This window comes from Bos javanicus, chromosome 14, assembly GCF_032452875.1.
Source record: "Bos javanicus breed banteng chromosome 14, ARS-OSU_banteng_1.0, whole genome shotgun sequence".
Taxonomy (NCBI): Eukaryota; Metazoa; Chordata; class Mammalia; order Artiodactyla; family Bovidae; genus Bos; species Bos javanicus.
The window spans coordinates 8,400,261-8,426,214 of NC_083881.1; the positions used below are offsets into that span (position 1 = coordinate 8,400,261).

Here is a 25,954-nt window from a genome sequence, read left to right on the forward strand (position 1 = left end):
ACTGAAGTCCAGATGAGAGAAGGTGGCCTCTGGAGCGCCAGAACTGACAGTGGAGATGGAGAGAGTCTCATTCAAGGGCTACAGAGGGAATACTGTTGACTGCTCCTAGTCCCCTGACCTGAGCAGTTGAATGGAAGGTGATGCCATTCAATGAGACACAGAAATCCAGAGGCGGGTGAGGCTTAGGTAGGAAGGGAAATCATGAGTACTTGAAGGAGTTAAGCAAGCATGCAGGCATGTTTATTTATTGCTTATAGTATTTTAAATTTAATTCATGACATGCACCAAGTACTCTTAGCATTTCCCAAAGTGTACTCACTAGCATCCTGCTCACCAAAAAACAGTGTATGAACTACAGTGTTTTCCCAGGAGCTGGTTGTGTGTGTGTGTGTGCTTGGTCACTCAGTCATGTCTGACTCTTCGCAACCCCATGAACAGTAGCCTGTGAAGCTCTTTTGTCAGTGGTGATTCTCTAGGCAAGAATACTGGAGTGGGCTGCCATGCCCTTCTCCAGGGCATCTTCCCAACCCAGGGATCAAACCCAGGTCTCCCACATTGCAAGCAGGTTCTTCACTGTCTGAACCACCAGGGAAGCCCAGGAACTGCTTACAAATACAGAATCTCTATTGCTACTTTAGACCTACTCACTTCTACAAAATCCCCAAGTGATTCACAGTACATTAAAGTTTCTGAGACACAGACTTAGGACCAAGTTTTATGAAATGTTATGTGACCAAAAGGTTTCCAAGGAATATTATTTTCATAAATGATGAGAACAGGTGTTTTTTGAGTAGTTTCAAAGCCCATTATTGCTTAAAGAATTTATAATGATTTCTATTTTGAAAACTTATATTTTCCAGAAGCTTTTTTTAAAACTACTTTAAAAAAATTACTTTACAACCATACTGAGGCATGATTGACATAGAAAAAGCTGAACATATTTAATGTACACAATCTAAGTTTAGAGATAAATATACACCCACGAAACCACCACTAAAATCAATGCCAATAAATATATATCCATCACCTTCAAAAATTTCCTCCTGCTCTATTTATCTACTATCTGTGATAGGTCACTTAACATAAGATCTGCCTTCTTAGCAAGTTTTTAAGTATGCAATGTAGTATTGTTAATTGTAGATATTATGCTGTTCAGTAGATCTCTAGGACTTATTTATCTTTGCATAAACTTTGCATCTTTTGACCAACACTCCCCTGTTTTCTCCTCCTCCCAGTCTCAGGCAACCACCATTCCACTTTTATAAAGCTCACTGACCTGGTTGTTGGCTGCATTCTTGGCTCATGGATTCAGGACAGCTTTTGAGACAACTTTCAGATCCTTCTCCAACATGACAGCTTGCTCCATCCAAGTGTGTAAGACAAAGTGGTAAGACAGATGCCTCCAACTTTTGTAACCCAAGCACAGTAGTGGCAACCCATCAGTTTTGTCTTGTTCTATTTAGAAGAGGCAAATTATTCGTCTCGGCCCCCACTGAAGGGGAGGGGATTTTGCAAAGGATTCTTAGGGGACAGCTTTGAAAGCTGCTGACCACGGACTAGATGGACTTGCCTCCTAATAGCTTTTCCTGCCTGGGGGTGTTCTACAGAAGACTCTGCCTTTGGCATAACCTCAGGGGGAAAGGAAACCCCCAAGAAAGAATGAGATTAACTTTTCTGCAGCCTGGTGACTGGTGCCTCAGAAGGGAAGCTGATTTACAGAAAACAAACAAGGAATCCATCTTGGACATACGAGCTGAGGACTCACTTAAGTCTCATTTTTTTAAACCTCATTTAATGTTCCAGGCCATCCAGTAACATGCATATTATTACATTTATAAACGTAATGAGAAAGTTACAACTCAGAGGTTAAGTCATAAACTGGGGGCACAGCTAGTGTGGCAGACAGAGTTTATATGTCTGTCTGGGTGACTCTCCATTACCCTATGCAACTCAGTATTGATGGAAGTTCTATTTCTTTTATCACCGACAACTGCAGGCTTTGTAGAGACCCTACAATAGCATCTGGTGTTTCCCTGGTAGTTCCAATGGTAGAGAATGTGCCTGCAGGACAGGAGACCTGGGTTCCATCCCTGGGCCAGGAAGATCCCCTGGAGAAGGGAATGGCAACCCACTCCAGTATTCTTGCCTGGAGAATTCCATGGACAGAGGAGCCTGGGAGGCGGGGGTGGGGGGGGTACAGTCCATGGAGTTGCAGAGAGTTAGACACGACTGAGTGACTAACACTTTCATTTACAATAGCATAAGAAGTTTTATAATAGCTGAAGAGTTTTCAGCTCTAGAAACATTTAAATATAAAATTTAAAATGCCACTCACAGTTTCTTGAAAAGTCCAACCTTTGTTGGATAAACATATTGGCACTGCAGACACTTTCAGAAGATCAAGCTCTGGAGTTTGATAGTCTTCTGAATTGAATAGCATCAATGCCTGGTCACCAATAACGATTTGGGCAAAGCATTACAATGCACTAAATGCATGCATACTAAGTTGCTTCAGTTGTGTCCAACCCTTTGCAACCCTATGGGCTGTAGCCCACCAGGCTCCTCTGTCCTTGAGATTCTCCAGGCAAGAATCTTGGAGTGGGTTGCCATGCCCTGCTCCAGGGAGTTTTCCCAACCACACACGACTCATACTGAAAATGGCCAGAAGATGATAAGTGAGAGGTGCTGCTTCTCTGAAAGTTTTTCTTTTTTTCTTGCAGCTGGGGTGATGAGTTGGTGCAGAAGAGCATCCCTGGTGTGCCTGTGATGCGTCCAGCTGGTCTGATTCATCCCCCACTGCCGGTCTAGGAGACCGCTTTAATCTTCACCATGTTCCTCAGCGTGAGCGCCACTGATGTGAGTCGCACAGGAAGTGTGACCTCATTGTGCCTCTCAGCCTCTGGTTACGCAGGCTGTTTTTAAAAGAAAACAAGAGCAGTTGTAGGCTGCTTTCCAGAGAACTACATGCCCTTCTATTCTCGGAAACAGCCAAAAGAACAAGTGGCTACTGAAGACAAAAGTTCCCTGCAAAAGCCTGCACAGGGAGATGTGTGCAGCTATCTATTAGGAGGAGGGAAAGACGGGGTTTCTCTTTCTTAAGAGACTTCTGCACCTGTTGATATGCTGGCATTATTTTCAGCTGAAGACCTGCTAAGTCCTGGATCTCTCTGCTGACTCTCAACCACAGGAAGCATCATATTTCAGTAACTATTTTTCATTTATCAATTAGAAGAAGAGGTTGGGAACTTTCTTTGGAAGGAAGACGGACGGACGCATGGGCAAATTGCTTTATAGGACAGAGGAGCTGCTTTCGTAGAACTGATAGATAGGGTCTGTTTTCTTGAAAAGTCTTAGAGCTGCACCGGAAGTCTTTTTCAATGTTACTAAGATTTGATTAACTGTTAGCTAACCGTAGCCTGTTGTATTTCCATTAATAAGATGTAGCAGTAAGACCTTACTTTCTGCTGTGCAACTTGTTGGCTTAAAATTGAACTTGATGATTGGGGGAAATTAACATAGGGTAACTTGGGCTGAACAAAAATGGAAAGGACTAGTGACATTGTACAGTATTGTAGAGCAAACAGTATTATTTTATATTCCAAACCATTGAAATCTATGCGTATGCTTTGATTTAGAGATCTTTCAGGGGATGGCAGAAAGTTCTCCTGATTTCTCTTAAGGTCCCTATAAGGCAGGATCTATATTATCTGGCAGGTTTTGTGTCTAGTTTATTGAAAGAATCAATTTGAATATATAGAATTATTCGGGTTTGTTTTAATTGTGTGACAGCTACAGAAACAATCCATTAGTAGTTACCACATTTGAAAAAAATGTGAATAGAGATGATGAATCAGAGAAGAATTTTGTCTTACCTTACTCTGCTGCTAGGATAATAATGTATACAAAATTGAATGATCAGTGGAAAGCAGATCCATGCGATGAGTGGTAAGTGATGAAAGTTTACATAATATACACACTTGTATATGTGTTTAATTTGTAACTGAGAAAGTAAATTATATGTTCATAAAAGGTGAGTTTTGAAATCTGCCCAGCAATATACTATTTTTAGTGCAATGCTTCTTATGCTACTTGGAAATGTCCAGGCTGATAGTAATGATAAAGACCACCAGCCCTCTCTGTAGCTACCTGTCAGTGGTTTGAGGTGTTAGGCAAAAGACGGTCCCCAATCTTCTAGCATTGTTTGAACTTGATAATGAGGTTGAAGTGTGGTGGATGATAAAAATACAAATACATCTATTTAGAGAATTCTAAAACCAATCTTTTTTTTTTTTTCGGATTTCTTGACCAAATAATTAATTTTCGTTATTTTATTTTGAATACAAGTCAACCTTTGTAAGTTTTGCTTTCCCAAATAAAATGTTATCTTTATTTACAGAAAAAGATGATTTAGATGCACTGAGTGAGACAATGGAAAATGAAATATAAAATCATCGAGGCAGACACAAACTCAGTGGTCCTTCAACTCTGCCTTCATTTCCATTTATCTCTGTATTCTTTCAGTAAACAAATCTGACTAGTGCAATGAGTAGATGCCATCTGTTTTGGCATCATCTTTCTATTTTTAATACATAATCCACCTTTTTTTTAATGTCTTGTGCAGAAAATCTGTGAAGTTTGAACAAGCAGCCGTCCCAAGATGTACCAAATATCTCAACTGATGTCAACACCAGTAGCAAGTAAATGTAAGAGAACTGCTCTACGCAATTATCTTTTGAACGATTAGATTCCTTTTAGCAATTTCCCTGCTTTGATTTTGCTGATACTCATACCATTAACCATCTGTCAGTAGCTTGTGCTTCTTAAATGCCAGCGTTCACTTTGGCAATGATTTTGACTTCATTTCTTTCCTTGAGAGAAATGTGGTATTTTTCCTTTTAGTAGGAAAAAAAAAATCACTTTTTTAGATGCCTGTGCATAAACGTGAAAGATTGTTTATCAGCTACTATTAAGATGCAAAACGGTTTGTCTATAAAAAAAATACTGAATGATTTTGATAGCTACTTACAGAAAATATGGGCGTTGTTAAAACGGTAGTGGTTTCAAATTTCTTCCTTCCTCTTGTCATTTGTTTTTTCCCCAAACCCTGCTTCTAACCCTCCTTCACACACCTACAGTTTTCTCCTTCAAATCAGCCAACTCAGTCTGAAAGTCTAAGCTCCTTTCTTTGTCTTAGATATTAATTATCAGTAATGGAACCAAGTTTCACTGAGGCTGTCTATCACAAGTATTCACACCATTTCTCTACAATATAAAATGCTGCAATAGCATTTAGAATATTAATCAACTGCAACTTTTCCCAACTGAAATCTGTTGCCAGCCCTTTGGTTAAACCGGAATGAATGAATGCACAATCTTTTTAAAAAATTAAGAATATTCACAGGTGTCATACACTGGAAAATCATTTCTAGAAAACAGAAATTTTTTTCCTCCAACAATGTCTTCTGCTCGTTATTTTGTAATAGAAGTGCCTTCAGATGCACTAATGAGAGAGAATCTAGGCAGATGATTGAATTCCTCAAATGAGTAAGCTAAACGAAACAGCACATTGGGTAATTGATTTGGGTTTTCGACAGCTTCCCACAAGATGTTTTCTTCCTCCTTTTCATGGGTCAGTTTGATGCTAATGGTTTATTATTTTTGTTGTTGTTCAGTTGGTAAGTCATGTCTGACTCTGCAACCTCATGGCCTGTAGCCCCCCAGGCTCCTCTGTCCCTGAGATTTTCCAGGCAAGAATACTGGAGTGGGTTATCATTTCCTTCTCCAGGGGATCTTCTCAACCCAGGGACTGAACCCTGAGTTTCCTGCATTGGCAGGTGGATTCTTTACCGCTGAGTCACAAGGGAAGCCTGGTTTATTACTGCCTCGTCCAAACTAAGGAGTCTCTCAAGGAGTGTTGAAGGAGAGATGAGACAGAATATAGAAACCCCTGGATTAGGTCTTGCTCCCGTAGAGTCCTGAGAACGAGTTATGTTAGTCATGAGTCACTGGAGGGTTGCACCTGTTGAAATCTGCCGAGGCTGGGACATCAGCTAGTCACACCCTCCACTGTGTGCAATCATGCATGTTGATGCAGTGTGATAAATTTGTATTTCTCTCTCATTTGCTTATGCAGATTCTTCCCAGTCGGAGAAAGAGTATGCTGTAGAGCTGTCTCCCCCATGCATTCTCCCAAGGTATTCTAGGGGACCTCTCTCGTGAAACATCAGTCAGATTTTTTTTTCTGTATGCATTATTTTGTTGTTTTCTTGACTTGGTGATCCAGCAGCTAAGACTCTGTGCTCCCAATGCAGGGGGCCCGGGTTACATCCGTGGTAGGGGAAGTAGATACCATATGCCACAGCTGAAAAATCCTGCATATGGCAACTAAGACTTGGCACAGCCAAATAAATAAGTAAACAAATAAATACTTTAAAATACTGGAAATTCCCTCTCAGTTTAGTGGTTAGGACACTGTGCTCTCACTGCCATGGCCTTGGGTTCAATCCCTGGTCAGGGAACTAAGATTCCACAAACCGTGTGGTGCAACCAATATGTATATATACTGGTTTTAGCTTTCATCCAATTTTGATATGGAAATATATTTCCAGTCTCATGCACATATGAACTGAAAACTTGCCTAACCTAACAATGGAGATTGGAAGGGAGAGGAGTGTGTGGGCAAATGTGAATTGCTCTTGTTTGGTGCATACCAAATACTGATGTATTGTTACTTTTTCTCTTAAATTGATATTCTCTTAAATATACTTTTACTGCCTTATTTTATAAGAGCCATGAGAGTCTATACCAAAGCACAAGCCAGCCAAATCTCATGTTCCATGAAGACATGCTGAATCTGCCATTTTGTTCAAGTTCTGCAAACAAGTCTCTATCTTTTCCTTCCTTTGCTTTTCTTTTTTCCCTGGTCTCTCTGTCTTTTATTCCTTACACAGGCATCAGTTGATGTTTCCTTTAACATTTTGTGAATCATGCCAGTAGTATAAAGGAATCATGCAGTGATATTAGAACCCGCCCCCTCTTATAAATTTCGGGCCTCCTGCTACAATCAAATGAATCAGCCAGAGGAACAAGCAGCTTTTATGGAAAGAGCGAGTGCCTTAGAATCAGATAAACCCAGATTCAAAATCTTAACTCTGACACTTACTAGATGTGTCAAATACCTGATATATTTACCATTCTCCATCTCTCTCTCTCTCTTTTTTTTTTTTCCTGCTGTACTATGAAGATACCAATCTTTAACTTTTAGGGAGGTTTGTGAAAAGCAGATAAAGTGTGAAGTAGGGGCCAAGCTCATAGTAAGTTTTCCATAAATAACATCCATTTAAAATAGTGTTTTGCTAACTTTAGTGCATGTAAGTGTGAGTAGTCTTTTTTCTTTGATGGCACCAGTTATTTTTCTAAGTTTTTAAATTTTTTTATTGACATATAGTTGATTTACAATGTTGTGATAATTTCAGATGTACAAGAAAGTGATTGAGTTATATATATTTTGAATATATAGATATGTGTATATTCAGAGTGAATATTCAGAATATATATATATATATATATATTCTTTTTCAGATTTTTTCCCTTAGAGGTTATTACAATATATATATTGCTCAGTATATTACACAGTACACTATCTGTGTACTATAGTACACAGATTTTTGGTTATCTATCTTACATATAACATAAATAAGCTTTAAACTTAAAATTTTTTTCAGAATTTCAGTAAAGGGTGAGGCACAAGGTTGCATTTCAACCATATAGGCATGTGATTGTTTTTCAAACCTAAGGCAGTTACAGATGAGCCTGACCAAGTAGAGGACTTCCCTGGATAGCAGATCAGGGAAGGTAACTGTGTGATCACGTATGCAGCTGATCTGAGGGAAATTGGCAAAAGCCAAAAAAAAAAAAAAAACACACAAAAAACTCTTTAAAAAATATTTGTGTATTTATTTGGCTGCATCAGGTCTTAGTCGCAGCTGCCAGATCTTTCCTTGTGGTGGTCAGACTCTCTATTGCAGCACGCATGCTTAGTTGCTCTGTGTAGCACGTGGGATCTTAGTTCCCCAACCAGGGATGGAACCCATACCCCTTGCCTCACAAGGCAGATTTTTTTTTCTCTTTTGCAAAGCAGATTCTTAACCACTGGACCACAGAGAAATCCCCCAAAAGATGTCTTTGACTGCATGTTCTCCTATAACTCATTAGTGTCTGGTCTGTGTAGTTGCAATTTCCCTACTACAGTGACAAGAGTAAGGATGTAGCAGTTGGAGGGCTCTTCAAATAAAGGGTGGGGAGTGAAAGATGCTTGGAGCTTCCAGCATCCCAGGTAGGCTGTTTTGCAATTTCTTACATCCAAGAAAATGGACCATGTCAAGGACGGGGTGGAGGGGGCATCATATCTCAAAGAAACCAATTCACCCTAAGTTTTCATCAAAGTGTTTAAAACAGGAAGAAGCACTAAACGTGCTGTAGTTCAGTGGTCTCACAGGTGAAGAGATGAAGCTCAGAAGATTAAAAGAGACACCATCAGAAGTGCAGAAGTAGTTGGTCATCAGGAAGGCAAAGAGGTGGTTTTCCTTCATGGTGACTACATGTGTGGTTTGTGTGTGGCTGGATGAACCGGATACAGGCTGAAAGGGCTTAATCGTCCCCCTGTAGCTCTGTCTGTGATTTCCTCAATGGTGACAGTCCCTTTGAGGCCCACTCCGGAGATCCCCTGACGGACTCCCCGTTCACCTGTCGACGAAGTCCCAGACTTCTCACCAACGGCTACTACATCTGGACAGAAGACAGTTTTCTCTGCGACGAAGATGGAAACATAACCCTGAGCCCCTCCCAGACCAGGGTTCTCTACAAGGAGAACTTAGTCAGGTAAGTAGAGGAGGTTAGGTCAAAGGATCTGCATTCCAACCCATCTGTCAATTATTCATTCACTGGTTCATTGAACATTGTGTATAAGCAGCCTATTTCTGCTCCAGATCATAGAAGTACACGGGCTCATAAGAAGCAGGGGTGGCTGACTCATGAAAACGAACAAAAGTTATGAACTGGGATGTCCCTGATGGTCCAGTGGTTAAGACTCCCCGCTTCCATGGCAGAGGGTGCAGGTTTGATCTCTGGCCAGGGAACTAAGATCTTGCATGCTGTAACATGTGATAAAAAAAAAAAAACACCTTTTTTTTTGGGGGGGGCTGGTGTTTAAAGTAATGAAGATGGGCTTCCCTGGTGGCTCAGTGGTAAAGCATCAGCCTGCCAATGCAGGAGACATGGGTTTGATATCTGATCCCGGGAGATTCCACATGCAACTAAGTTCAGGTGCCACAACTATTAAGCCTGTGCTTTAGAGCCTGGGAGCTGCAACTCCTGAGCCTACGGGCCCTAGAGGCCATGCTCTGAAACAAGAGAACCCACCACCATGAGAAGCCCTTGCACAGCAACTAGAGAAAAGCCCGCACAGCAATGAAGACCCCACACAACCAAAAATAAAAAAATCAATTAAAAGAATGAACTAGTTTTTTTTAAAAAGTAATGAAGCAATAGAAGTGCTGGGATAGAAGCCTGGATGGAGGGTAGCGGAGGGGAGAAGGAAGAGAGGCCCATTTTCTTTGGCGGGATAGATTAAAACGAGCTTCCTTGAGATGAAGACGGTTGATTGGATGTTAATTAAGAGGGATGTAGAAAAGAGGACTACCTGAGAGAGGGTACAGGTATGGAGGCCTAAGAGACCCTGATACAGTGTGAGGAATGGCAAGTCGTTTGGAAGAAACACAGTTTACGGTGGAAAGACTGCTCTCCACGAGACGAGACTAAACCCAGAAGCAGGGCTGGATGGAGGGGGTTACGTTCCAGCCTGAGGAATCTGGGCTTTATTCTGTAGATTGACAGGAGCCCTTGACAAACTGTCAGATTCATCCTTAGCAAGATAACACTGCTTATAAGGTAGAGGATGGATTGTTGGATTGTGGGGAGTGGGGACACATGGAGAACCAAAATCTTTGGAAATGCAAACCCAATCAGGTCACCACCATCTGCTTCTCCTTGCCATACTTCAGAGCCCTTTATGTTAAATTCTAACTCCTTCACATAATAGTCAAGGTTATTATTGGCCCTCTTTTTACCTTTCCTGCCTCAGTTCCTAGCATGACTCAATATGAGACTGTTTGTTTGTTTACCCCAGAAAGCCTTCCTTGTCTCCAGATTAGCAACACCTCTCCTGGTGCTCTCAAAGCAGCCCTAGTTGACACTGCCAGAACACACGTGCACACAGCACTCACCAAGGGCAGAAACGATGGAGCCAGACTGCCTGGGTGTGCATCCCAGCTGTGTCAGCTACTAGCTGTAAGACTTCAGACAAGTTATTTAACTTCTTTGTGCCTCAGTTTCCTGATCTGAGATATGGGGTAGCAGTAGTACCTACCTGTGAGGCTGTTCCAAGGATAATGTGAGTTACTGGGCATAAATCACTAAGAAAGACACCAAACACAGGATGAGGTCAATGAAAGTGTTCGCTATATCTGCATTACTTTTGTCTTTCGACCCAAGGTTTTGTCTTTTATCTCAATATCCTTGACATTGATGCAAACGCCTGGCACATACAGGAATCTAAGAAACTTCTCTGGAATTAATGGAGGAAAAAAAAGAAATGCGCTTCATGGACCTGGGCGACAGACACGGGTCCCATGTGTCTGCTTTCACTGAATTCTCTGCTTTGCCCGTGAGTTGACTGCTACTTGTTATTCACCTTACTACTTTCATTTCTCTCCAGAATATTTAGAAAGAAAAGGAGAATCCGTCGTTCTTTTTCTTCTCTCTTCAACCTCAGTGCCTCTGAATCCTGGCTGCATGGAAGTATCTTTGATGATGTTGACTCCTCCCCCAGTGAGGATGTCTGGTTGGAGGGGGTCAGGAGGCTGGAAACAAACCACTGCGAAGAAAATGGTGAGTTGAACCTCTTTTTTCCATGGTGAGGTAGCATTTCCAAATGGGCAGTAGCAACTTTTAAATAATCACCTAAAGTCCTCTCCACACTACTCATGTGATCCAAATGTATTCATCTGCATCTCATGCAAAATAACCTAATTTAAATATGCAAATTATTAAGCCAATAATACCTGGAACATATCTGCATGTCTCCAATGGATCTTTTCTGTACAGGACATGGATAGACAAAGGTTACTGGAATCAGAATTCAAGTCCTAGTTTGGGCACACTGTGTTAGTTACTTAACTTTGCTAAGTCTCAATTTCCTCATTTTAAAAATAAGATATGTATACATGCTGCTGCTGCTGCTAAGTCGCTTCAGTCGTGTCCAACTCTGTATGACCCCACAGACGGCAGCCCACCAGGCTCCCCTGTCCCTGGGATTCTCCAGGCAAGAACACTGGAGTGGGTTGCCATTTCCTTCTCCAATGCACGAAAGTGAGAAGTGAAAGTGAAGTCGCTCAGTCGTGTCCGACTCTTAGCGACCCCATGGACTGCAGCCTACCAGGCTCCTCCGCCCATGGGATTTTCCAGGCAAGAGTACTGGAGTGGGGTGCCATCGCCTTCTCCGATATGTATACATAGTGTAACACATATACATACTCCTATCGAAATTTATGCTATATGCATAATTAGATATATAATATATACATATTATATGCTGCTGCTGCTGCTAAGTCACTTCAGTCGTGTCCGACTCTGTGTGACCCCATAGACGGCAGCCCATCAGGCTCCCCCGTCCCTGGGATTCTCCAGGCAAGAACACTGGAATGGGTATACATATTATATAGTACACATTATATGATATTAATATATCTAAATATGTATGTGTAGATACATATATAAATATAGTGATAGGAACTCAAAGCACATCTTTTTTATGGTTATATATTTTTATTTAATCAAGAAATATAATAAATGTACTTGTATGTGTACTTATATACACATACAACTATTTTTAATACTAATTCACACCATATACAAAACCCAATTTGGGGTGGATATTAGACCTAACTGCAAAAACAGGGTCTATAAATCTTCTTGAAGAAAACTTAGGAGACTATCATCACAACCTTTACCAAGCACATTTTTTTTTTGGATAGGACCCAGAAAGCACTAATCAGAAAAGGGAAAAAGAAAAGTAAGATAAACTTAAAATGATTTTCTGAAGACCCAGTTCAGAAAATGAATACAGACAAAAACCATTTTACACAGCATATTAAAGAGTGGCAATGGACTGAAGAAAATGGGAATGGCTAGGAGGAAGCTGCTGTGTTACACAAGGGGCTCAGCTCGCTGCCCTGTGATGATCTAGATGGGGGCAGTGGGAAGGTGAGAGGAAGGCTCAGTTCAGCTCAGTTCAGTCACTTGGTCATGTCCGACTCTTTGCGACTCCATGAATCGCAGCACACCAGGCCTCCCTGTCCATCATCAACTCCCAGAGTTCACTCAAACTCAGGTCCGTGAAGTCGGTAATGCCATCCAGCCATCTCATCCTCTGTCGTCCCCTTCTCCTCCTGCCCCCAATCCCTCACAGCATCAGGGTCTTTTCCAATGAGTCAACTCTTTGCATGAGGTGGCCAAAGTATGGAGTTTCAGCTTTAGCATCATTCCTTCCAAAGAACACCCAGGGCTGATCTCCTTTACGATGGACTGGTTGGACCTCCTTGCAGCCCAAGGGACTCTCAGGAGTCTTCTCCAACACCACAGTTCAAAAGCATCAATTCTTCGGCGCTAAGCTTTCTTCATAGTCCAACTCTCACATTCATACATGACCACAGGAAAAACCATAGCCTTGACTAGACGGACCTTTGTTGGCAAAGTAATGTCTCTGCTTTTGAAGATGCTATCTAGGTTGGACATAACTTTCCTTCCAAGGAGTAAGCGTCTTTTAATTTCATGGCTTCAGTCACCATCTGCAGTGATTTTGGAGCCCCCCAAAAATAAAGTCTGACACTGTTTCCACTGTTTCCCCAACTATTTCCCATGAAGTGATGGGACCAGATGCCATGATCTTAGTTTTCTTAACGTTGAGCTTTACGCCAACTTTTTCACTCTCTTTCACTTTCATCAAGAGGCTTTTTAGTTCCTCTTCACTTTCTGCCATAATGGTGGTGTCATCTGCATATCTGAGGTTATTGATATTTCTCCTGGCAATCTTGATTCTAGCTTGTGCTTCTTCCAGCCCAGTGTTTCTCATGATGTACTCTGCATACAAGTTAAATAAGCAGGATGACAGTATACAGCCTTGACGTACTCCTTTTCCTATTTGGAACCAGTCTGTTGTTCCATGTCCAGTTCTAACTGTTGCTTCCTGACCTGCATATAGGTTTCTCAAGAGGCAGGTCAGGTGGTCTGGTATTCCCATCTCTTTCAGAATTTTCCATAGTTTATTGTGATCCACAGAGTCAAAGGTTTTGGCATAGTCAACAAAGCAGAAATAGATGTTTTTCTGGAACTCTCTTGCTTTTTCTATGATCCAGCGGATGTTGGCAATTTGATCTCTGGTTCCTCTGCCTTTTCTAAAACCAGCTTGAACATCTGGACGTTCACGGTTCACGTATTGCTGAAGCCTGGCTTGGAGAATTGTGAGCATTACTTTACTAGCGTGTGAGATGAGTGCAATTGTGCGGTAGTTTGAGCATTCTTTGACATTGCCTTTCTTTGGGATTGGAATGAAAACTGACCTTTGCAGTCCTGTAGCCACTGCTGAGTTTTCCAAATTTGCTGGCATATTGAGTGCAGCACTCTCACAGCATCATCTTTCAGGATTTGAAATAGCTCAACCGGAATTCCATCACCTCCACTAGCTTTGTTCGTAGTGATGCTTTCTAAGGCCCACTTGACTTCACATTCCAGGATGTCTGGCTCTAGGTGAGTGATTACACCATTGTGATTATCTGGGTCGTGAAGATCTTTTTTGTATAGTTCTTCTGTGTATTCTTGCCACCTCTTCTTAATATCTTCTGCTTCTGTTAGGTCCATACCATTTCTGTCCTTTATTGAACCCATCTTTGCATGAAATGTTCCCTTGGTATCTCTAATTTTCTTGAAGAGATCTCAAGTCTTTCCCATTCTGTTGTTTTCCTCTATTTCTTTGCATTGATCACTGAAGAAGGCTTTCTTATCGCTCAGAGAAAAGGAATATATGTATACACATAGCTGATTAACTCTGCTGCACAGCAGTGGGAGCACAGAGCCCGAACCACTGGGAGTTACATTACTCTCTTTTAACAAAGAACAGGCTCAGAGCTTCCCCCTACAAAAGTATTTAGTGCAAATTAAATAAGGTCTCATGTTCATTGTACTTGTTCTTACATTTACTTTTTCTTTAGGGCATTTAAATGAGTGATATAAAGTTTCCTTTAAAGTAAAAGACTAAGGTGAAACAGTCTAAGAAAATTTGAAGTGGCTAGGAGTTAAGAAGGCTCTGCTGCTGCTGCTGCTGCTGCTGCTGCTGTTGCTAAGTCGCTTCAGTCGTGTCCAACTCTGTGCGACCCCACAGATGGCAGCCCACCAGGCTCCCCCATCCCTGGGATTCTCCAGGCAAGAACACTGGAGTGGGTTGCCATTCCTTCTCCAATGCAGGAAAGTGAAAAGTGAAAGTGAAGTCGCTCAGTCGTGTCTGACTCTTAGCGACCCCATGGACTACAGCCTATCAGGCTCCTCCGTCCATGGGATTTTCCAGGCAAGAGTACTGGAGTGGGGTGCCATCGCCTTCTCTGTAAGAAGGCCCTGGGAGGTGGCAAAAATCAGGTGAACTATCCGTGGATGTTTAAAGTTTGGGAATCGCCACTCTAAAGGCAGAGTTTCACATATTTGGAAATTCACATGTTGTTTTTCCCATTGCTGCCTCTTCAAAATATGTCCAAACAATCTGAAAGCAATTGGACCGCAGCAGTGCTGCACGTGCATGAGGTATCTTGTTAAAACTCTCATGGTTTCAGAATGTCTTCTAAATATAACAAAATCAAGTACCCCCACCCCCAATCAGTAATTAGTCAACCCGGGTACACATGGGGCTTTGAAAGCGCTCATCTCTGCTGTCAACTGTAATCAAATCTTCCCCAGACTTCTTGTTTTCCGGATTTACCCAAAGCCCCCTGACTTTTATCAGCAAATCCTTTTTCTCTGGAAACATCGCCGAGTTAGAAGACTCGAGAGAAGAATTCAAAATTAAATTGTTCTGCCATTTTCTCTCTGGGAAATGGATGCAATCAAAACTTACTTCCTCTGATTTTCTTTTCCTTAATTTTTCAGGCTAAAATGGGCTTTTTTTGTGGTGTTGGTGTTGTTGCCTATTTTGTTTATCCTCAGCTCACCCCTTCCACAGCTGCATCCAGACACCTTTCCTCATTAGCTGCAATTCATCTTCTAGCTCTGATGTTTCGTGGCTGCCCAGATCCAATGCTGCAATTTGGACTGCATCCTCAGAGTCCATGAGTCATACTGATAGAGGATCCAGGATCTAGACAGGGAGGACTCATCAGGGCTTCCAGCTCTGTTTCTGCCAGTCCCAAGAAAGAAAGATACGATGACCTCAGACAAGGCACCCCCGTCTGAGGTCTACAGTTTTCTCTTAATCTAGTGCCTTCTCCATAAATGTCTTTGATGGCAACATCTGTACATGGCTTTGCGTTTCCCTCTATAGCAAATGATAATGCCTATTTTGTATGTAAGGATAGGGAACTTGCTTGGAAGAATTAGATTCATCCTTGTAAAACAGAAGCCAAAAAAAAAAAAAATCAGAAGCCAACCACACAATTTAAATAAACCAAGAGAAACAGAATAAAATTAATATCTTCAAATATAATCCCAAAGAATTATTTATTGATATGTTCTCTGGATTATGCAGGGCTTCCTTCATAACTCAGATGGTGAAGAATCTGCCTACAGTGCAGGAGACTCAGGTTTGATCCCTGGGTTGGGAAGATCCTCTGGGGAAAAAATGGCAACCCACTCCAGTATTCTTGCCTGGAGAATCCCATGGACAGAGGAGCCTACTGGGCTACAATTCATAGGGTCCCACAGAATCAGACGTGGCTGAGCGACTTTCACTTACTTACTGCATGATGATTCTTTCATTTATTATTTTTAGCATGTTTTCTATTTAATTTTGGCTGTGCTGTGTCTTTGTTGCTGCCCATGGGCTCTCCTCTAGTTGCAGCAAGCTGGGGGCTACCCTAGCGGCAGTGCGTGGGCTTCTCACTGTGGTGACTTGTCTTGTTTCGGAGCACGGGCTCTAGAGTATGAGGGCTTCAGCAGCTATGGCATGTGTGCTCCATAGTTGCAGCTTCTGGGCTCCAGAGCACAGTCTCAATAGTTGAGGCACACTGGCTTAGCTGCTCTGCAGAGCGTGGGATCGTCCCGGGTCAGGGATCAAACCTGCGTCTCCTGCATTGACAGGTGGATTCTTCACTACTGAGCCCCCCAGGAAAGCCCCTTTCATTTATTATTAAGGTTAGAGGGGGAAAAAATGTCAGTGAAGGGAAGTGTGAATTGGGGGAAAACCATGTCTCTTCAGAGATGAAAATTCCTTGATCATTTTTTGTTAAGACTCTTTTGTCTGTAAAAATTTTTTTATCTTTTTTTCTCTTTTTAATGCCATCTCTTCTTTTAGAATTTTCTTTTAGAAATTTCTGTGCAATATTTCCAGAATTCTACATGAGATACATTTTTATCTCATCTAACTCTCAGCAGCAAAGCGTAAGTTCAACAGAGTAGCTTTGGGCAACAGCTCAGGAATATTTTTACTGTTGTCACATCCTCATCACGTCTCCCCAGATCTTAGTTCAATGCCACTCTTGAATACATAATCAGCCACAAAGGTACCAGTTCCTTCTCACTTCCATGTGAATATGACCACATAGCTTCCTCTCTTTTTTAAAAACAGCTTTATGGAGATATAGTCGATACGTGTATATATATATATATATAAATATATATAAAGTCTTTATATATATATATAAAGACTTCCCTGGTGGCTCAGATGGTAAAGAATCCGCTTGCAAAGCAGGAGACCTGAATTTGATCTCTGGGTGGGGAAGATCCCCTGGAGAAGGAATTGACAACCCACTCCAGTATTGTTGCCTGGAGAATCCCAAGGACTGAGGAGCCTAGAAGGCTATAGTCCACGGGGTCACAAAGAGTCAGACATGACTGAGCGACTAACATGCCACACCACACACATTCTATACGATTGTGCCAATTGGACATTTACAGGAGGTTTTTAAGGTCAATATTGGCTGTCTATGATCTTTACTCAAGATATCAGAGCCCAGCGTCCCTCCAATACTGCAAGATTCAGAGTAAGAGAAGTACAGTCCATGGGGTTGCAAAGAGTCAGACATGACTGAGTGACTAAGTTTTGTAGAGTTTTGGGTGGTTTTTTTTTTTGGTCTTGTGTGTGTGTGTGTGTGTGTGTGTGTGCACGCTAAGAGAAAAAAATCTACCTTCTCAACACATTTTGAAGTACATAAAATACCACATTGATATCTATAGCCACATGTGTGGCAGAGCTCTAGAACTTATTCATCTAGCATCACTGAAACCTTATATCTGTTGAACAATTCCCCTTAGCCCCCTGCCCCCTCTCCCCCAGCAGCCACCCTTTTATTCTCTGCTTCTCTGATTTTGACTATTTTAGATACCTCGTGTATAAGTGTAATCATGTGGTATTTGTCTTTCTACGACTGGCTTATTTCACTTAGATGAACCTCCTAGTTCATCCGTGATGATGCAAATGGCAGGATTTTCTTTATTCATTTGCCTATTGATGAACATGGGTTCTTTCCGTATCTTAGCCATTGTGATTAGTGCTGCAGTAAACAAGGTCCAGGACCTCCTCTGCAGTCTGGGTGTTATTGGATGCTCGGCATGGTTCACTTCCTACCATTTCCTTTTTCTGTGACAACCAGCAAAGATGCTTCTGCAGACTGCTTTATCAAGAGGCAGCAAGTTGTGGGCGGGAGGGTAGGAAGGAGCCTGCAGGGTTGGCGGAATTCCCATGTCCAAAAGCATCAGTTCATTGCTTCAGTATCCAGGCCTGTCCTGTGTATATGGTATCACAACATCCCTGGGCTTTATTCCTTCAGATACCAGTGATACCCTATCCCTTTTTCCCTGCTGAAGCTGTGACCATCCAAAATGACTCCAGACATTGTCAGATGTCCTCTGGGGAGAGAAATGACTTCTGGTTAAGAAGCACTGCTATATGAAGACCCCAAGAGTTCTTGGAGCTCCTCAGTCACTCCCAGCTTCTAGAACAGGGCTGGGACTCTCTCCACCACTCACACCGCTGAGTGAGCACCTCAACACACAAAGCACCTCTCAGTACTCCCATCCTCCAAGTTGCCCACAGGATAAATCTGAGCTCCTGAGTGAGCATGACCCATGAGGCCCTTCATGATTTTGATCCCCATTGAGCAATCCCAAGTAACTCAGCTGATAAAGAATCTGCCTGCAATGCAGGAGACTCCAGTTTGATTCCTGAGTTGGGAAGATCCTCTGGAGATGGGATAGGCTTCCCACTCCAGTATTCTTGCCTGGAGAATCCCATGGACCGAAGAGCCTGGCAGGCTACAGTTCATGGGGTTGCAAAGAATTGGACATGACTGAGCGACTAAGCACAGCACTAGCAATCCAGCCAGAACCATCTTCCAGGACTGCCCACGCTCAGGGGCTCCTGTCTGGCCACAAAGGACGGCTTGTTCTTCTGGGAGCCCACCATATTCTGTGCGGGGACTGATGTCTTTCTTTCTTCTTTCCCTTCTTTCTTCCCCTCCCCCTCCTCCCCCTCCTCCCTCTCCTCCTCCCCCCTCCCCTCGCCCTCTGTCTGTCTCTTCCTGGCCTTTGCTCTTCCTTCTGTCTCTCTGCAAGTCCTCCTCCTAGGCCTTCAGATTTCCGCTCAAGCACTCAGACACTCCCTCCCAGGCTCCATCTGGACACCTTCTGCCAGGTTTCCGTGCAGTGATGACCTCTTTGCCTCCTAACTGTGATCCGGTGTGCCTGTCCCTCCCCAGCCATGGATGGCACACAGCACTTGTCTACTCTGACTTCTGACGCCCAGCCTCCCGAACTGTGTCTCGTATGCAGTTATACAATAATTCTGCACTGAATGACTCCACAGATCCGCCTGCCCCAGGCCTGTGAAGCTTTGGCCTTCCCCTCAATGCTGGCTCCCCTTCCCAAATGTCTCAGGCTTGGCGCCTTCTTGGGGGGCTCAGTCACCCGTGGGCTGCCTCCGGCTCTCCTCTCTGCTGTCATTTCCCCTTCGTCACTTTATGCTCCATGGAAATAGAGGTTAGAAAAAAATGTTTCTGCTCATTCAGTTCCAATTCTCTGTGCTTCTTGAGACTATTGCTGTGATCATTAGAGTCATGGAAATCACACACACACACACTGAACCCCTCTGCTCTTCCAGGAGGTGATTTTGACTGTTCTCTGACTGATGACTGGGAGTCACAGAAGCTGAATGCAGAGTCTGTGAAAGCCTCCTTTTCTGGCCCTGTTGCCTCTCAGAGACCCAGAGAAAACTCCTACGACTTGTCTCCTCAGTCCCAGTGGACGGCTTCTGAACGTTTCCAGGAAGAGGCGTTGGATCATCCAAGTGAGTTTTTTTAAACCTTTGCTGCACCCACATAATTCCTCCTTTCAGGGCCCGGAAGTGACTAATGTCCCCTTAGGAGCTGGCATCAGCCTGCAGCCAGGTGATGCATCCACAGAGGAGGTGACTGACCTGGAGGAGTCATCTCAGAGGTACTAGAAGGACTGGATTTGTGGTGTTTTCTTTGTTTTTTAAAAACCCTGAAGACATTTGGGAAAATGCTAAGTGTGACTAAAGCTGAGTCGTGCTCATACATAGCTGTCCGTGATCATCGTCTTCATATCTAGCTGTGTGTTTGATATATGCTAGAAGAAGAAAATAAACAGGAGAAAGAACATTCTTTCATGATATGCCCCTGGCAAGGAAAGTCAAAAGATACCAAAGTCTTGATGCTTGCTGTCAGTAGTAAATCTGAAATAAATTCAGCAAGCATCTCCCTTAATCTCTATGCTAATACGGGTGGACCAGGTTTGCACAGTGTTGCCTCAAGGCGCTGTCTTGTCCCCAGCTTGCCAAGTTTCAAAGCCCAGTTCCCACTTCAGTTTACCCAACACTCCAAAACGTCACATTTTCATCTGTAAAGGGAGATACTCATAATTCCCACCCTGTATCGATAAATGATTGAAATAATCCTCATCAAGCACTTAGCATCATGTGCCATGTGTACTAAGCGCTCCAAAAATGTGATGTTACGATTACCTAAGATGGAAGGTGAAATGAAAAAATAATGTCTTCTCTTTCTTCGACTTCCTCAAATCCTGAATATTTATCTCACTGACCACTTCTACTCCCAAAGACCAACATGCCCTGCTTCATTTTGTTCCCAGTACAGCTATTAGATAGGTCTTGAGGATTTTTTTTATTCCCTTTCCAGGGGTCAGGATGACCGGGACAGCAGTGTTTATTGTTTAGACAGTTTCCAGCTGACAGTTTCATGTCCCACCTCCTCCAAGGAGTCCACCCTGTTTTCTGGGGAAGAGGTCTTCAGTGACCCCTTTTTGTATTCCTCCAGTTCTCAGGACTCCCCTCTCTCTTGCCCATTTCTTGTACTGTTCTTGAATGTTTACTTTTGTATCTCCTCCATCAGGCCGTCAGCTCTTTCACGATGATGGTGACCATACCTCAGGCATCTGTAGAATCCCAACTGCCCATGTAGTGCCTGGCACAGAACAGGGGCTCCAAGACAGTGGTGGGCCAGTTAAATGAGCTGTCTCCATTTTACAGAATAGAATACTCAAGTTCCGGTAGGCCAAGTCAGCCTTTGCACAAGTTCTTTGTTGTGTCTGGAATGTCTCCCACGGGCTATATGCCTGGAAGACCCCTACTCTTCCTTTAAGGTCCTGTTAGAGGAGACTGCCTCTGTGGGGCCTTCTCTGCCCCATGCTGGTGGGTGGAGGTAGCACTTGGCTTCCCCAAGATGCTGTAGCACCCGGCACCATGTATCTCTCTCTTGGGGCCATCTTCCTTTGCTTCACTTGGCTATAAAGCCCTGAGTGGATGAGGTCTCCATCTAATGGAGATGATGCTGTTTTATCTCCTTCATGTAGGTTTTGAGTGTGCAGATTGTTTGAGGTACTGATCCATATGCTAAAGGTATAAGTGTGCCTGGCATCATTTTATCAGTCAGGGTTTTTTGAGTTCCAGCGGAGGAGAACCCAACTCAAAATGGATTGATCAGTCATTGAATGTATTGGTTCATATTAATAAACATTCCAGGCAAAGATTCCAGGTCTCTGTCAGTCTCTTCAAGTCTCTTTTCCTCTGTCCACTTTATTTTTTGAAATGCTCTTTATTACTCCATGGTAGTTCTGCTGGCTCTGTGCCTGCAACTTCCCCCAGTCAAAGTCAGCAGAAACAAACTCTAGACTTAGGACAAGAGGGCCGGCTACCTTGGTTCTGGAAGGGTCCCAATTACACAACAAAACCTATCCCTTTGTCACTAAGTTAATGAAGATCCAGGGGATTGCCAGGTGATGCTAGTGGTAAAAAACCTGCCTGCCAGTGCAGGAGATGTAAGAGATGTGGATTAGATCCGTGGGTTGGGAAGATCCCCTGGAGGAGGGCATGGCAACCCACTCCAGTATTCTTGCCTGGAGAATCCCGTGGACAGAGGAGCCTGGCAGGCCTATCTATGGTCCATAGGGCTGCAAAGAGTCGGACATGACTGGAGTGACATAGCACACATGCATGCATGTGAAGCTCCAAGTGGATTGGAGCGCATCAAAGGCTGGGAGGGAAATCAGTCTGTTCACTGGAACCACACACTAGGAGGAAGGGAGAGGGGACTTCTCAAGGAAAATATGGGCACTGCTGCTGAAGAACAGCAAATAGATGCCAGCTATTGTCAATAGTCTGACGGGGAAACATAGAGAAATAAAACAATAATTTTAATTCAGTGTGGAAACTTTGTTGATGGAGACATGCATGAGGTATAATGGGATTTCAAAGACAGAGCAGCTAAGGGCCAAGGGGGAGGTGAAGACATCCAAGACTTCCTGAAGGAGTTTACACTTGAGCCAAGCCAAAATTCATGCTAAGTGAATGGCTACTGATGGAATGAAGCAATGACCACCTTGTCCACAATCACAACACATGTCTTTACAGAACTTGAGTTTAAACCCAGTCTTCCTTCAGTATTCAAGTCTAGGGATCTTTGCAGTTTGTCAACCTACACTTATTTCTGGGAGAAAATATGTTTCAAATTCCACATGAAATCAGAGGAGGCTAAGAATAGAAACACTTTAAAAGATGGTTAAGTGTTTGATTGAACCCACAATAACTTATTTAAATCTCTGTATATATTAATATGAAATACTGTATATGTGCAGTGATGTCATTCACAACTGCTATATTTTGCATTTGCCCATCTTCAATGTTTCACCCATATTATGGACTAAGCAGGTTCTTGTTAGCTGACTCAATCTCAATTCAGAACGTAAATAGCAAAAATAAATACATGCAGAGCTCAAAGTCCTTACAAGTTTTAAACAACTTGCAAAATTGAGCTTTTGAAGCATTTGGCAAAAATGAAGCTGAGATCTGTTCTATTTTCCTTTAGATCTTTACGTGGTCATCCTTAAAGCAGCTCTGATTCCTTTTAGGCGGTTAAAATAAGACTCAGAGTCACAATTGGTTTAACTCTTCCTTTTTATAACTGCTGGATGATTTGCAGTCATTTCCACCATGGCTCAGTAGCGCTGAAGTATTTTAAGACAGCAAAGAGTTTTGCAAGGACAAATAGTTCAGACTATTTATTCTCTTGTTTAGCCCTTTAGAGACTCCCAGTATGCCAAGTTGCCATTCTTTTACCCACCCTGTTTCGGACAAAACATGATGTTCTGGCTGGACGTGGTTTTTCAATCTTGGCTCTGGCAGCACATAGCTCCGTGACCTTGGTTGAATTTCATCACTTGAAATTTGGTCTTCTCATTTGCAGAACTGTGATCATGGTTCCTGCCTCCCAGTCTGGTCATGGTGATGAAATGAACTGATGTATGAAACCTCTTTGTGAGTTATAAGGCACTCTACAAAATTTAGACTTTAATATTATAATCATCATCCCAGTTAGATTTCTGACATTAGCATCAAGTCTACAAAGCCTTTTGTCAACACTGAGGTAAAAGGCAAGCTCCAAACTGTCTATGTAGTACAATCGCTTATGTTTTAAGTGTTAGGAAAAAACTGATAATTTTCAGAAAATTTCTAATGAAAGGCCCTAGACAGCATTTGATAATTTGATCTTATTGCCATGCCATGCCATGTCACTTCAATGGTGTCCAACTCTTTGTGACCCTGTGGACTGCAGCCCGCCAGGCTCCTCTGTCCATGGGATTTTCCAGGCAAGAATATTGGAGTGGGTTGCCATGACCTTCTCCAGGGGATCTTCCTGAACCAGGGTTCAAACCCACATCTCCTACAGCTCCCATATTGTACGCAGATTCTTTTCTGCTGAGCCACCAGGGAAGCTCTTAATCATATTACTTAGGACAAATTACTTGAACTGACACACATTTAAAAACATTTTTTTTTTTTTTTGGTGTATCAAAAAAAAGTTTTAGTGTGATTTTGTTGTTCCAAGACTACTTAATCAACGATGATTTCTAATTCATTTATTTTTTATTTTTCCTGTTAGAAACCAGTTTGTTACGAGAGGTCTCCTTTCAAGCAATTCTGCTTGCTGCATGCTTAATCATTTCTGCCTGTGCAAGGTAATTTAGCTTTTTATGTTCATGCAGTGGTGTTTCATAATTAATGAAGCTGTAATTGATTGATGATTTCCTTGTCTTATTCCACAAAGCATTTTAGGTAGCTCTGCGGTTAAGATTCGTCCATTTTTCTGTCCATTGGCTTTTTATCTACTACCTCCCTCCTCCCATTATCTCACAAAACACACCAAAGGCAGTGGATCTTGCTAGAAATTGGATTTGTACCATGCATTATCCTTTGCTTAAATCCTCAGTGACCCCTTGTTACAGATATAATCTAAGTCACCCTACGTGGAGTTCAAGGGCATATGACATCCCCACTAGGGCACTTGGAGTTCCCACTGGGACTCCATCTTTCCCATTATATTTTCATAACCTCACATAAAATGTCTTCTCAGCATCTCAGAAGACATAATGCTCTTGGCTGATTATAGGCATGTTTCTGTTCTACCCTCTGTCCAGCGTGTCCTTCCTATTCTTTTCTTACCCAAGTCTCCAGGGCAGTCATCAAGTCCCTTCTGTGCTAAGCCCACTTGGGCCTCAAGGCCTTTGCACTTGCTATATATTCTGCCTACTACAGTCTTTTTTCCCTGGAGAAACAATAACTTGTGCCCTTACTTCTTTCTGGTTATCTGTTCAAATGTCACATCGGCAGAGAGCCCTTCCCTGACAACCGTATATAGACAGAATACCATTCTCTATCACGCACGTCTTGCTTGGCTTTTCTCCAGAGCATTTATCATGACCTGACCTAGTCTATGTTCGCGGATTTAAAAGTTAATGCTCTATCTCTCCCTACAAGATTGTAAGTTCCCTTGAGAACAGAGAGATTGTGCTAGGGCCTCATCGATACTTGTTGAACCAATGAAACAGGAATGAATGATACACCCTGGGGTCTTGTGGTCCTTGCGCTCCGGTTAGTGCGTGCTGCTTCTCCTCAAGTCCTTCCTCTTGATGGTCAAGTGCCTCACATCACTTGGGAGAGTTATATTTTTAAATACGAAGTCCTGGATCCCATCCCTGGAGATACCAATTTAGATCTAGTGAGAATCCATACTTTAAAACAGCTTCCCAGATAATTATGAGGTTTGGAAAGTATTTTTAGATTATAATGGGACCAAATGAACAAAAAGGGGTGGGGGGCAGTCCTGTAGTTAAAAATAATGTTGCAGAATTCTGTATTATATATCCCAAGTTGGGGGAAATCACGGTGTACATTAGCATGATAAAGGCTCAGTGAAATAACATCGTGAAGAAACCTGTTCAGCTTTGCTTAACTTAGCTTTTCCCAAACTTAGCTGATCATGGAGACTTTTCTTTATTTCACAGGACTATTAATGGAATGTTCCTCTTAGGTTAATTTATGTAGAAACTTCCCCCTTAAGAGGAGAACTTGACTGCCTTTGGAAACTCGATTCCAAAGAATAGTGTTTGGATAGAGGAGGAAAAGGAAACTTGACAGTTGAGAAGCCTGACAAACACTACCTTGATATGGTAAGAATGGCATTTCACCTCTAGGGTCTTCTAAACCCCAGTCTGAACATGGTGGTTATGGTAGTCTAGAAGCTAAGTCACGTCTGACTCTTTCGACCCCAGGGACTGTAGCCTGCCAGGCTCCACTATGCATGTAATGTTCCAGGCAAGAATTCTGGAGTGAGTTGCCATTCCCTTCTCCGGGGGATCTTCCCAACCCAGATATCTAACCTGTGTCTCCTGCATTGCAGGTGGATGCTTTCCCATTGAGCCACCAGGGAATCCCAATCACAGGAAAAACCCACCTTGAGGGACACTCCACATTATCTGACCAGTACTCCTCAAAACTGTCAAAGTCATCAAAACTGTGGAGAGTCTGAGAAATTGTCACAGCCCAAACTAAGGAGACATATGACTAAATCTCATGTGATATCCTATGTAAGATGCTGGAAAATGGATCAATTAGGGAAAAGCCGTAAAGTTCAAATGAAGTGTGGAGTTGAGTTATTAGGGAGGTACCAGTGTTGGTTCCTTTTAATTATGACAAAGGTACCATGTATTGCAAGATGCTAATGACAGGGGAAGATGGATAAGGGATATTTGAGGACCCCCTATGTTATTTTTTTGCAACTTCTCTGCGTATCTAGTTATTCTAAAGTAAAAAGTTTACTTAAGTGATTTT

At 42.5% G+C, this 25,954-nt stretch overlaps 1 protein-coding gene across 7 annotated transcripts in view; it reads left to right on the forward strand.

Annotated features, from left to right (window-relative positions):
• The first annotated feature begins 2,787 nt into the window (after positions 1-2,787).
• Positions 2,788-25,954, forward strand: part of TMEM71 (transmembrane protein 71) — a 29,972-nt gene continuing 6,805 nt past the window's right edge. For 2 of the 7 annotated variants that reach the window (XM_061438566.1, XM_061438565.1), the window contains exons 1-7: positions 2,788-3,203; positions 4,622-4,703; positions 6,134-6,194; positions 8,668-8,880; positions 10,775-10,947; positions 19,412-19,597; positions 23,727-23,802. In XM_061438566.1, the coding sequence (XP_061294550.1) occupies positions 4,658-4,703; positions 6,134-6,194; positions 8,668-8,880; positions 10,775-10,947; positions 19,412-19,597; positions 23,727-23,802 (755 nt within the window). In that variant the 5' untranslated portion in view covers positions 2,788-3,203; positions 4,622-4,657. Of the gene's footprint in view, positions 3,204-4,621; positions 4,704-6,133; positions 6,195-8,667; positions 8,881-10,774; positions 10,948-19,411; positions 19,598-23,726; positions 23,803-25,154; positions 25,294-25,954 lie in introns of all 7 variants that reach the window. The other 5 variants (XM_061438562.1, XM_061438560.1, XR_009740753.1 and 2 more) reach the window with 4 other exon arrangements.